Source organism: Centroberyx gerrardi, chromosome 23, assembly GCF_048128805.1.
Source record: "Centroberyx gerrardi isolate f3 chromosome 23, fCenGer3.hap1.cur.20231027, whole genome shotgun sequence".
In the NCBI taxonomy this organism is placed as follows: domain Eukaryota; kingdom Metazoa; phylum Chordata; class Actinopteri; order Beryciformes; family Berycidae; genus Centroberyx; species Centroberyx gerrardi.
The window spans coordinates 17,243,396-17,257,494 of record NC_136019.1 but is presented as its reverse complement, the minus strand read 5'-3'; the positions used below and the strand labels follow the sequence as shown (position 1 = coordinate 17,257,494).

The 14,099-nt window shown below is 41.7% G+C and overlaps 1 protein-coding gene across 1 annotated transcript in view; it reads right to left on the bottom strand.

Moving 5' to 3' along the window:
- chrnb1 (cholinergic receptor, nicotinic, beta 1 (muscle)) overlaps nt 1-14,099 on the bottom strand; it is a 41,428-nt gene that overhangs the window by 19,430 nt on the left and 7,899 nt on the right. Inside the window, exons 5-8 of the mRNA XM_071897608.2 lie at nt 10,107-10,215; nt 9,798-9,942; nt 8,898-9,083; nt 5,472-5,695 (exon numbers count right to left, since the gene is read on the bottom strand). Coding sequence (XP_071753709.1) covers nt 5,472-5,695; nt 8,898-9,083; nt 9,798-9,942; nt 10,107-10,215 — 664 coding nt within the window. The remainder of the gene's footprint in view (nt 1-5,471; nt 5,696-8,897; nt 9,084-9,797; nt 9,943-10,106; nt 10,216-14,099) is intronic.

Below are 14,099 nucleotides of genomic sequence, written 5' to 3'. Positions count from 1 at the left end.
ACTATCAACTCTTACGATACCTACAAGGTAGAAAGGACTGTGGCCTAAATTTCAAGCCCATGCTCTTGACCCCTTTCTTGTAACCTCAAATCTATGATGTTATTTCTGATATAAACTGACCCCTCTCTGTCCCATTACCCCCATGGGACACATGTTAGATTTCCCACAGACTGACTCACAGTGACCAGTGAATATAAAGGAGGAGACTGGGCCCCATAGAGCTCCACTCCACCTACTAAGACCTTATTTTACAATGAGGGCTGCTGTAGCTCAGCTGGTGTTGCTGCTCTGTCTGTCTGGGACCTCAGCGGACCGGGGATTCACACACAACAACATGATCACAGCACCAGAGATCAGCCAAACCGACGTCTGGGCTGAGCTGAAGGAGCTCAGAGACATGGTGGTGGAGCAGAGGGTGGAGCTGAGATACATGGGGGACAGACTCAGGGACACTAACATGCAGGTGGACCAGATAAAAACCAAACTTACAGCGGCAGAGAACAAGAATAAAGCTCATGAGAAAAGGATAGTAACTTTGGAAGTCAGCCTGAGTGTTAGTCAGAGTCTTGTAGAAGAACTGGAGCGAGAGACATCAGCCTTGAAGACCAGACTGACGGCTGTTGAAGCAGGAAATGAAGAACAAGCAGCAGAGATGACGTCCATGGAAGCCAGGCTGAGTTCCAGTGAGAGTCGAGTGGAGGCTTTGGAGAGAGACAACGCTGACAGACCAAAAGTGGCCTTCTCTGCTGCGTTACAGACCACAATAGGACCAGTCAACTCTCTGACAACAGTTGTCCACAACAATGTCATCACCAACACTGGTAAAGCCTATAGCCCCGTCACAGGTGCATTCACAGCACCAGTGAAAGGGATCTACTATTTCATTATAAAGGGCATGGACGACCACTCTAAACTTAACATGGACATTCTCCTCTATAAGAATGGCCATCACATTATGTCAGCATGGAAAAGAAACAATGGAGGCAATGAGTCTGTATCTGGTGCATTGATTCTCGAGCTGGAGGCCGGCGACATAGTAGACACTCGTACCACCGGCTCCCACAGGCTTGTTGGTAATGGCCATAAACCTACCATGTTCAGTGGCTTCCTCCTCTTCCCTCTCTGAAGACTGACGCAAAAACCTACAATATATCTAAACAGGCTTTGATTTCATGGATATAACACTGACACTCTGTGTTGTAGAATCTAAAACTGTTAAATCAATACATTTTCTCTGGAAATCTTGCATACTCTTGGTGTCTTTCAGTCGAATTCATGTGTAATATACAAATCAAGGAACTGTCAAATAATTTGTGTGGCGAACTAAACCTTTGAAGTCCAAATGCATGTTTATATTCTTACATTTTCAAAGGAAATGTTCCTGTATTTTCTAAATTTATGTCTTGCCTTCTGTTGGCAGGGCCACCAATTTGTTTATATCGGGCCTTTTACTTGCACACATATTTTTTAAGAAAAGCTAGAAGAATAAATACAAAGAATCTGTTGTTATTCTTTCATCTACAGTATGTTAGAACACAATTTGTCAACTGAAAACAAAATAATGAACACTTAAGAGTCGATATTATATAGTATTTTTCATGAAGCTATAAGCAAAACAACTGACCCAACAAATCACTAGATGAGATTTAAAAATTTTTTTCATTCCCAAACGTCTCAATGAGCACTTCAGCAGTGTCATACTAAACAGTTTTAGAAGGGGTAAAAGGGTGTTGTGTCTTACACCGTGTACCTCAAACCTCAAATCCAATGATGTCATGCACCTATGATATGTAACTGACCCCCACCCTCCACCCGGGACGCCTGTTAGATTTCCCACAGACTGACTCACAGTGACCAGTGAATATAAAGGAGGAGACTGAGCCCCATAGAGCTCCACTCCACCTACTAAGACCTTGGTGGAGCAGAGGGTGGAGCTGAGAGCCACCGAGGCTGAACTTCACAGCCAGAAGACCCTGGTGGAAGACCTGCGGAGAGAGAACTCAGCCTTGCGAGCCTCACAGCGTGCCACTGCCGCCCGAGTTGAGCGTCTGGAGAGAGAGAAGGAGACGCTAAAGACAAGCCCTGCTCCCGTCCAGACAGAGAAGGAAGAACGAGCAGCGGAGACGTCGTCCACGGAGAGACTGAACGCTGCCGGACCAAAGGCGGCCTACTCTGCCGCTTTAGACTGCTATGCGGGAGGGACTTACGGACCATTCGACACACTTACAAAGGTCGTCTTCAGCAGAGTGCTTACGAACATTGGCAATGCCTACAGCCCGGTTACAGGTACCTTCACCGCACCTATGAAAGGACTCTATTACTTTAGATTTACCGGCATTGATGACCGCGCTAAGAAGTGGATGGGTGTGTTCCTGTACAAAAACGATCAAGCTGTAAAGTACAAACAACTACAAAATGGGCAGGGCCATCTGAATTTGTCCTTCACAGTGATTCTAGAGCTGGAGAGGGGAGATGCCATTGACACACGTATCTTTCCTGTGACCAGATTTGCCTCCCTGGAGCTTGACGATATCAACCTTACTGGCTTCATGCTCTTCCCTCTGTCAAGAGTGTGAGGTGAAGCAGAAATGTCACATTGGTCTTTGTGATGTGTTCCACTTTAATAAAATGATCTTTTAACTTTGTGGTTATATATAACTGATCCCCACCCCTAACACGCACACACACACACACACACACACACATCCCTTGTTGAAGTAACCCACACTGTCAACAACCGCAAACCGCAACCGCAACCGCAAATACATGCACATACACATGTATGCACACACAAACACACAACCCTCCAAGATCTTTCACTCCTTCATCCTTCATCTCCTTTCTATCGATATGCATCAGATTTTTGGAAATTAGAGATTCCAACAAATCTAAAAATGTACTTTGTGAGTAATGTTCTACTTTACTCCTTATACAATGGTTCTGTTGAATACTTGATTGGCTGAGATGTTTTTGGTAAAATGCTTTGGCTTAATGCCCAGCTTGGAAGTCGTGCAGCCAAAGTGTAATAATTGAGGTAAATAGATGCACTAATCAATATTATCCTCATTATTGTAATAGTATTATTATAGTGATATTGATTTATATTTTCTTAGAGTGAACTGCTATCTGGGCATTGTTACTCATCGTTAACAGCAAAAATTGCTGACTGTTTGCGACTCTAGCGGAGTGAAAACCAAAGCACGCATTCCAGTTTCTCTCAGGCCGAAGACCCGTCTGAACATGACATGAAAATAATAGGAATTATCCTTTAAAGTATTGCACACTAATGTGAGCTTCTTCATTGGATTATCCCACACACACGTACACACACACACACTACAAAAAAAAAGAAGCAGAATGTATAATAGTTCATCTCCCCCCCATCACTCCAGTACCGAGCATTTCCGTTCAATTCCATTAAATCACCCAAATTACTTGTGCATGGGCCCTTCTGAGGCGATTGTTCAGCCTGACAGCGTGGCAGAACCGGCGGCCGCAGCCCAGAGCTGCCGACCAGGCTTGTAATTAGCTTTAAATAATGTAAGGGCCACAGCCATTGATGGAGGTTAATGGTATAACATGGCGTTCAGGGCGTCGAGAACTGTGTAGGACTGCCCGACCCCCCCCCCATCCTCAACTTTCCTCTCTCTACTTACTCTATGCTGCAGCTCCCTGCTTTGGTCCAACTGGAAAAAAAAATAATAATAATCTTGTGGGCACAAGATGTGTGCACAATATAGATCTTGTGCCTGAGTTTTAATTCATTTGAGAGCACAAGATACACACCATTCCCTCATTTTGGCTAATTCATGCCCTGGTTTTCATTACTTTGTATGCATGATTTCATAATTTGTGTGAACAAATCAATCAACGTGTTCACACGCTAATAAAATGTGCACACGTTTTTTAAAGGGTGTGCTCCATGTAGCTCCTGCAGCAAGTTTCAAACTCATTTCACTCACTTGCCACAATTAGTTGAATTTACTTGGACTGGTTGATTCATTTAGTAGTTTAATTAGCCTGATATTTTGTTGAATCAAGATATGTTTAGTTGAATGAGGCTTTTGATAAGGTATAATGGATAGATTTGTTGATTGAATTTTACTTCAGGTAAAAAACTCAGGGGATTAAATATCACATGTGCATATTTTATACCTATTTGTGCATTTTTTATGCAACTGGAGTGCTTTTTTTATATACTGAGTGCACATAATAGCAGGTTGTGCATACAAATGAATACATTTTGTCCTTACAGGACGCCACTGCTGGGCATCATAAGCATTCATAAGCTCCCTCTGTCCTCTCGGCCTCCCTACCATCACCACCACCCCTCGCTGAGGAAATGCAAGTCTGGATAAGTTTGACATCGCTCGGCGCGCTCCTCTTTGATGCCGACAGCTTAGAAAATGAAGCGTACAGCAGCCAGCGGAGATTGCCTTTATCTCTGTGATAGCCGCTATTGCTGCGAAAGCCTCTGACAGCAGAATACGGGCTTTCTCATGCTCATGGACAGTGAAATATGACACAGTGCAGTGACCACAGGGATGTGCCGACTGATCTATGGAGGAATAACAGCAGTTTACATTTAGAGTATGCAACTACATGAGTCTGGACAGACAAAACGAGTTTCTTATGAACCACAGTAATTTAGCCTCCAGGGTTTAAGTCTTGACTAATACCAGACAACCACAGTCCTTGGACAAAACGTAACAAATGATCAAATATACCAGAGCCAGAAAACCCGACAACACCTCCTGAAGTTCAGCAACTTGAGACAGGTCACAAACTAAATAAATGGTTCATTCATCAAACCCAATCAATTACACTCCACAACCAGCAAACTTTGTGTAAATCTGTTTCTGTACTTGCACACGAGGCAACTTCTGCCCAAAGACTCATGCTAACCAAGTTCATTATATTTTCATGTGTTCAATGTAGTTTTTATTTCTGTTTTAAGATGTTTCAGTTCCACTTTCTAATTTAGTTTTGTCTTAGTTTTCAGAGTGTGCGTTTTAGTTTAACTTTGTAGTTTTTCAAAGTATTCTAGTTTGAGTTTAGTTTTAACCAGTCTAGTTTTTTTCCATTTTGTTTTCATTTTAGTCTTTTTGCTGAGGGCCAATTAAGAGAAAATGTTTGTGTGGAATGTTTAGTGTCAAGTAACCTAACATCATTAATGACAGAAATTACCAAAACGATCAGTAAACCAACAATCAAAATTAAAAATAATCAATGAGCATTTTGTATTTATTTTTATCAGTTTTGGACCCTGGCAATATAGTTTTAGTTTATTAAATTAATTTTTTTTTAGTTTAGTTTTTTTTGAGTTTCAAAGTTTAAACAGTTACCTCTCTCTGCAGCTTTAAAACCCCTGAAACTCATCTACAAATTTGTAGCTGGATTGGATGGGAATCTATGAGCGTGGGATGAGTGTGTTCCCTATAGCGTATGCTGTTTCGTGCTTAGTTCCTCACCTTGCGGACCCACATGGGCATTTGGTGGGTGTTGGGGGAGCGGTGGTGCAGGTTGAGCACAACCACCCCGAGGATGACGGAGAAGGTGACCAGGATCATGGTGAACATGAGGTAGTTGACGATGATGGGCACGCCCAGCGAGGTTTCAGGCACTTTATCGGCCAGCAGCAGGAGGAACACAGTGAGGGTGAGCAGCACGTTGATGGAGAGACCCATCTTCTCTCCTGGAGGGGGAGAGGACACACACACACACAAACACACACACACACACACACACAACCAAGAATTATTTGCAAGTACATAATTAGGTATGTGGGAAAGATCCTGGGCAACCATTACACTTTGAGTACATACAGTAGATATCAAAACTCATCACACGCTTTCAAAATTTCTCGTTTTTATTGGCTTGAGGCCTGAAATGAAAACCAATTAAATCTAGATCTTAATCAGATTTTGCTTGTTGCTTTAAAGCATTAACATATCCCTTACTCTCTTGCTCTGGACACTCTCTTGCACACTGCGGACACACAGCAGTTAGGGGTAAAGAGGTGTGAAGCTGTTTATGTACCACGGTCTATTACTAAATACCCTTTTCACTCACAAGACCCAGGATTAATACAGTATACTGATCCAGGTCCAGCCCATGTAGAAGGCAATGTCCTATGGGCTTTCACCTTATAACATCATCAAAAACAGACGTGTTTCCATTCTGTGTTCAACATGATGGATACCAAACACAGAAAGAAACAGGTTAAGCAGCACTGAACTCTCACACTAACATTGACCCATGCATTTCCCAGGTTACTAGTCCAGTGTGAAAAGGGTATAGGAACAGGGAAACTGGAATGATTTGTAACATAGGCCTATGCTAATATGCTGTAACATGGGGTGGGATCTACTTTTTTGCATTACCTGGCTTGTGTAATTCACCAGTAACGATTCTAATGGAAATTCTAGGTTTTGCTTAGTTTTTCCACGTAATTTCATTTTTATCTCTAATTTTTGTCCTTTTAGTCCAATGAAGGGCAAAAAATGGCAGTTCATTCATGTTTAGGAAAACAACAATTTCAGCATATTACTTAAGGCTCTGTAAATCAGTCTAGTTTTTACCTGGACAAGGTCTATCCCTACTCCAACTGACTGGGATCTACTCTTTTAGCAGCAGCTGGCCCACATAATTCAGCAGTAATGACTCTAATGGAAAATTCATCTCCCATCCTAAGTGAGGCTGAGAGGCCTATACAGCAAAGCCTCTCTGGTGTATTCACTGGTCACTTATAAACTGTGTTTGCCACAGAATGGCTAGACTTGATATCCAATTAATAAGCAGGAAATTGTGATGTGTATTAGAGCGGCGTAGATTCCCTCTATGAATACATGTCAAAGCAGAGGCATTTCCTTCTCACACACACAATCTAAAGTGCCTTTAAAGTAAATAACATGACATTTTCATAGAAAGAAATATCAATTTTGCTACTCTCTATCACAGATTTATAGTACAGATTCACCCTATACTTACTACTTGAAAAGCTTTTACATTTGCTGTTCTAAACTGCACACAGGAAGTGATGCGTTTTATGTTTCCAGTTTGTTTGGAATAAGTAGAAGAAGAACTGGGTGGTTAGCATGAGCAGTGATAGCCACCATGGCTGAACAGTCAAAGAAAAGAGAAACTCAAACTGCAACAACAGAAAATCCAAGGAACAAGACGTCACAGTACTGGACACACTGTTTGATTGACAGCTGATCTCTGGGAAGAGCAGTGCAGAAACACCACAACAATGACGAGGAGCTCGAGGATTACCACTTTAATGGCCTTGGTTTGTCTATGTCTCAAGGGGCAAAGGCATGTGAGCCTGGGCATGCATGTCTGCAGATCTGTGCATGAGCAGAGACCTTGAGAATTCCCACAAAGAGAGATGGAGAGAGGGAGAGAGAGAGAGAGAGAGAGAGAGAGAGAGAGAGAGAGAGAGAGAGAGAGAGGCAGGAGAGAGCTTTACACACACACACACACACACACACACACACACACACCACCTAAAGGGTATAGGCTATAGGATTTCTGTGCCCTTGTGTTGTGAGCTGAGATGAGTCATTACGCACGGCCAAGCAGTGTGTGACTGAAGGGAACAGCAGGGTCTTACAGGGCACCCTGTCTAAGGCTGGACTCACACTACAGGAAGAAATGGTTCCTCTGAGTAAAAAGAAGTTCTCCACCTCTATTTAGACAGATGTTTCAGTTTCATGGTGTTGTATGCATGAGGTTTTTTATAACTTGTTTTCCTTCCCCCAACAAACACAGCACACAATCAATACCTTTACATGCACACTAATAATTATATCTTAACCCAATTAAGGCAATACTCCAACACCGAAACTAAAATTGTCATGTAAACGCCTGTAATCTTTATCGGAATAAGGTCATAATCAAAGTAAGCAGTCCAGTGGACCTGAAGACTGATTATTAAATGAATCCATGTAAACCAGGTTATTAGAGAAATCACGTTACTTGGAACCATGTAAACGCTGTAATCAAAATATTGCCTTAAACTGATTACTCCCAGTAATTGGAGTATTGATGTGCATGGAAACGCACTCATTGTCTTCAGTGAGTGGCTGCTTCACTCCTACCATTCTCATTTTCAAGCTTGTCAATTCAGCTGTGGTCTAGAAAATGACAATCTAATCTCACACTAAATGCCTTTTGCCAGTAATTGGACAAATGTGAGATTCAAACATAAACCAGACAAACACAAAGAGAAAATACTACGAACAGCTGAAGAGAGTGAAGTGTCTTATTTTTCGGACTAATGACTTGACAGTCGGGTGTAAATCCAGCCTAAACCGCATCAAGGAGAAAACCATACACTGTTTTCTCCGGATTCTCATGTTACAGCTGACAGACCATGAATCAGTTTTTGCCTTTTAGATCATTCTAGATCTGGTCAAGATCAAGGAGATATGGTCAGTGACTCTTAGATCAGCACTCAATCATAGAAAAACAAAATCCAGGCAGAGATTATTATTCCACTACTGTCATCTGAAATTTAATTTAAATCTTCTAATCTGAAATTTATCTCTTAATCCAATTTTGTTAATTTTCACTTTTTTTACTTAATTTGATGGTTAAAATAGTTATTTATGTAGACCCTGGGAATCATGTAACCTATTCAAAGTCCTTCCTGCAAAATAAAAAAAACGCATGGCCAAAAATTCCAAACCAATGGCTTTGGATTGCTGTCTTTATGAGATGCATAATATTTAGGATGCCTGTAGCACATGACCCATCTGGGTAACAGGGAAACAAAATAGATTTGGTTCACAGTCTATCTAAAAATTTCTATGAACGGGGGAAGAGTGTGTATCTCACTCACATAGATGTATCCTCCCTAATTCTAAAGTAGCAGTACTATGTGTAGTTGGTACCTGCATCAGGAGGCAGGTAGAAGTTAAAGATGGCGATGATGGTGATGAGGATACAGGGGATGATGATGTTGAAGACGTAGTACAGAGGCTTCCTCTCTATGATCAGGTAGAAGGTCATGTCCTCGTACAGGTCGTCGTTCATGTTCTTCTTGCTCGGCTTGTGTCTGATGTGCCACTCGCCGCTCTCTGGGGAAACGTTTACATGTCAGGCATTTAGCGAACACTCTTACCCAGAAGTGCAGCATAATTACTGTTTCCCTGACAACATGAGTAACCAATATATATGTGGTACAAGGGTCCAAACACAGTAGAATAAGTAAAAAACACCCCTGTGTCCCTGGAATATTCAAGCCTCAGGCAAAAGCAAGACAGACGTAAGTAATGAGATGGAAGTAATGAAGGAAAATAAACACAGTAACAGTAACTGTGTTGTTTGTTAGCAGCTACAAATCATTACCACACTGCTGAAAACCAGCTGAGTGAGGCCCAATAAATTGCAGTTCTGTGTATTTTAACTGCATCTGTTTTTGCACTTAATGTCTTTTACTTTTTCCTCTAAAATATAAACTAAAACTGAAACTGACTGGTTAAACACGTTATTATCGTAATCTATTGAATGTTTCATTCATGCATTAATCAATCCATCTACAATTTACTTACTTCCGCCAACCACTCCACCCACTCTTCCTCTCTCATTCTTTCATTCACTTCTTACTTGCTTCCCTTCCTCTCTGAACCCCCCCCCCCCTTTCCTCCTTTTAACCTCTTATCTCTCTATCATGAATGCCTCCATTGTAGAGGATCTCTCAGACCCTGCATCCTTCTCTCTCCATCCATCCATCCCTCCATCCCCTCCTCGCTACATCTGTCCTCCCCTCTCTCCGCCTCCCAAATCCGCACCACTGAAGGCTTCGTCCAGTTGGATCTCCCGGATCTCGTTGCCTTTGGCGTCCAACGTGTACTGCAGCTCGATCTCAGTCGAGTCGTAGGTGTAGGAGCGGAACTGCATGGTGCAGTTCTGCCAGTCGAACGGGAAGTAGGTCACCTAGACAAAGGAACGGGGGATGTGACAAAAGAGGGAGAGGGGGAAAGGGAGGAACACAAAGAGTAAGAGTACAAGGAGACAAATGAGTTTATGCCTGAGTGTGTGTGTGTGTGTGTGTGTGTGTGTGTGTGTGTGTGTGTGTGTGTGTGTGTGTGTGTGTTCACCTTGACCCCACAGGAGCTGCAGTAGAGGGCAGGGGGGGTCCAGGTCACTCGGCCACTGCTATAGGCCTGGACATGGACATGGAGGGCCACATCAAACACTCCATCATTACTGCAGAGAGAGAGAGAGAGAGAGAGAGAGAGAGAGAGGTCAAGTGACATCATTCCACATATTTTGATCCTCAGTTCTGATTGGCTAAATATCATTCAAAACCTTTAGAAACCTGATAAACGCACACCTTTGACCACATATGAGTTAATTTAAGTATTAATGCACTAACTGAAAATAACCACATTTTCATATTGCTATTTATGTGTTGAAACCACAACTTAGAAACCACTTTGTAGAGCGACTGTTCAGGCACTATATTGCTTGGCAGAAGACTAACATATAATCATTATAACTCACTAGTTATTGTTGATAAAGATAAATGATTTAATGAACATTTGCGTTACACTTATTACAATTGTGTGTTGCTGCCGTACAAAGGCTACTGCAATCGAAAAGTGTTTTAAGATTATAGCTTTGTCAATTGTTCTCCAAGCGTAGCTGAGTTCATCTCATTCCTTTACTGACGTTTCTTTTTGTTCAACAGCAATAAGCCGTTCGGTGCAGTGTTTTACAGTGTCTTCACTTCACATCGTGCATACTAACCACCTCTTAGCTGTTCTAACATCACTGTAAATCACCGGCTTACTGCTTAAATATGATGGTGATTAACTACAGTCTTCAGGCACCATCAGAAATCTAACTCAGACTGTCCATGGAACTGTTTTTCAAAGTGTAAGTGACTGAGGGACACGTTGGTGGAAGGCTACGTTCCCACCCGCTGGCTCCATCTGGGGGCCTACTGGAAGAACTACATGCAGCGCCAACCTGAGGCCACACACCAGTACAGCTGCCTGTGTCACTGCCTTTGGCCTGAACTGGCACTTGACTAGTTAGCACTGTCACCTCACGGCAATAAGGGCTTAGGATCTGGCTAGGATCTGCCTCCCACAGCCCAAAAACAGACATGCAAGTCAGGTGGATCGGAGACTCTAAATTGGTATGGATGAGAGTGTCTGTCTGTCTGTGTTTGCCCTGTGATGGGCTGACAACCTGTCCAGGGTGTCTATCTGCCTACTGTGTGCTGGGATAGGTTCCAGCCCCCCGTGACCCTGAAAATATTTAAGCAGGTAGAGGAAATGCATAAATTAATGAATGGCGCTTGAGTGAGACCCAGCACCTCGAGGGTGAGTTTGCCCCTGTGGGACTTTATTGTTTGACTCGTTAGTCTAGTAAGAGGGTCCAATTAGGTCCCTATTAAGGCACATACCATGTAATTGCAATGTCCTAGGTTTGAATCTGACCTGGGACCTTGGTTGCATGTCTCTCCCATCCGCTGTCTCTCTCTACTGTACTCTGCCCAATACAGCAGAAATTCCATAAAATAATCTAAATAACGTAGGTTGAAGCTCTGGACAGATTTCACTGTGTAACCACATCTGGGTAAATGACATCTCATGTGTCATGATTATTGTCACACTGCTCTTACCATCCCGTCAACACAGTTATGCATCAATATTTGATGGGCTACAGTCCCATACTGCAAGACCCCCCAAAACCACCCTTGTTAGTGGACGAAACAGAGGAAACTGGACACATTTCACACTACACCAGTGAACCAGAGCCCCAACCTGCCTTATAAGTACAGCACTAATGTCGGATAGATACAGAGTTGTCGTGGCCATTAAGCTCATAATACAATACACAACAAAGACATCAAGTCAATTAGACACACAGATTTAGCAGTCTGTCAGGGTGAAGTGGTTGTGTTTATGGCTCTGGCAATTTAACAGGGGAGAAACTCGTGTCCTTAAAGCCGGCCCTCTTAAAACCCTGTCCCTGTGAAGGTGTTGGGAAAGGTAAAATGACCAACATTGATCATACTATAGAGAGAGGCATACACGCTCTTGCATTTGTGTGTATTTAAGTGTGTGTGTGTATGTGTGTGTGTATGTGAGAGGTTCCACGCGAGCACCTCCCTGGCTGAAGTAGCTGAGCGGTGCCATCAGCTCTGTTATTGGGGAGCCATGCTGCTTAATTGCCTATAAAGCATTGATGAATGGAGCAGCGGGGATATTTACAGTGGAGTTAATGGGAGGCTCTACAATGAGTGATGCAGGAGTGTGTGTGTGTGTGTGTGTGCGTATGAGTGTGTGTGTGTAAGACAGAGAGAGTCGAGAGTGCACTCACACTGTTAAAAAAAGGATGGCACTTGAAAACTGCATTCACCTGATCACTTGCAGTGAATGATAATGGCCTAAAGCTGAGGCCATAAAGGCAGCCACCAAGTATCTAAACTTTCCATTTAGGTGCTGTGATATAGAGGTTTTCCATTGCACAAGCATACCGTACCTGTACTTGGCCTGTAATGGTTATTGTAGAGCATCAACACCCTGTGGCTTTGCATTGGCATACTGAGCAGTTATAGTCCTGTCTGAGAGCTTTAATGCACAATTACCATCCTAATTCGACTTACACATCTTTGGCTGTCTTCACTACCAACAGACTCAAAATTAGTAAGAATTGATAACAGACAAGTAGGCTACTATAGGATGAGCAGTGTGTATCTATATACCTAGCCTGACTGAATAAATGAGTAGGGAAAAGTTTAGCTTTGGGCCAATGAGGGGAGGAGTGGGTGAAATTTGTTGTTTATGGGATGGAGCTGTGACTAGAATTTCTTTTGCGGACACTGTCTGAAAGTTTTTCCACTCAACTTTCATCACCGTTTACAGCAAGTGGGAAAATCATTTTCTACTCGAATCAAGTCTGCCATTGTTCTGTTGCTGTGAATGATTTACCTTAATTATACATTCATTATATACTTACTATGTACTGTAGGCAAATTAAAATGATTTTGGGTCAAAAGGAATGTCTTCTCTCCATGGAAATAGACTTGGGTTTGGTCCAAAGCAGATTCTAAGCTGTTCTGGATGTGTGGAAACCTGGACTGACCCAAAAGACTTGTAGTTTGCCTGTCCCAAATACATTTAACCCTTGAAAAGCCTCTGTGAATTTGCTCACAGCACCATTCTTACACCCTGATTTGAGATCAAAACTCTTATCGGGCCAGAATCGATGCGATCCAGCAGTGCTTGAGTCTCTTTATAGGACGTCTGTCATATTGGTGGCCCAAAATGATTTAACAACAACAGTTTGGTATTATTTCTACATGATCTTCTCCTTTCAAAATGCTAGTAATGAAAATATTTCACATATTGAATGACTATTTCTAGGTCAAAATCTCTTTAGGCCAGACTTATGCAATATGTTTTGAAAATATGAACTTATAGATATAAATCAGTTGTATCAGTGGCCCAAAATAATTTAACCCATAGATTTTTGGACTGAAAACACTGATAAGATTATGGTGGCTAGCTATCTCTATTCTGTTGTAATATATTATATTATTTAACTGAATGATGTTAAAATATGTTATTCTACATAGATAAAGAGAAAAATCTGTGTATTGATAGGTTTTACAGGGTTAGAAATGGATTTCTGCTTCCCCTTAAATTTTCCCTTAACGTGTTGCTAAGAAGCTTTGAATTGAAAACCACCTTCGGCTTCGTGTCCTACCCTTTTTTTTTAAACCCACAAACTATTAGAAACATTAGAAATCTAATTAGAAAACTGTGTGACAGAACAACATTTCGATCCAATGAATCATTTGGATCTTCGTCAAAGTTTTCTTAGTTTTCAAAGTAAAGTTTTCCTCTTAGTTTTACTTGTTTTTATGTACATAGTGATTTATTTGACTGTTTTTTTTTTGTTTTTTTTAAGTGCTTATATATAATAATTATTATTATTATTTGGTGTAAGTTATACATTTTATTTGCTTTGAATACAGATACTCAACAACAATGGCAGTACACAAACAAAACAATATTTAGGGGAGGATGAAAACAATTCTAAAAATCAATAAATACATTTAAAAAATATAAAAA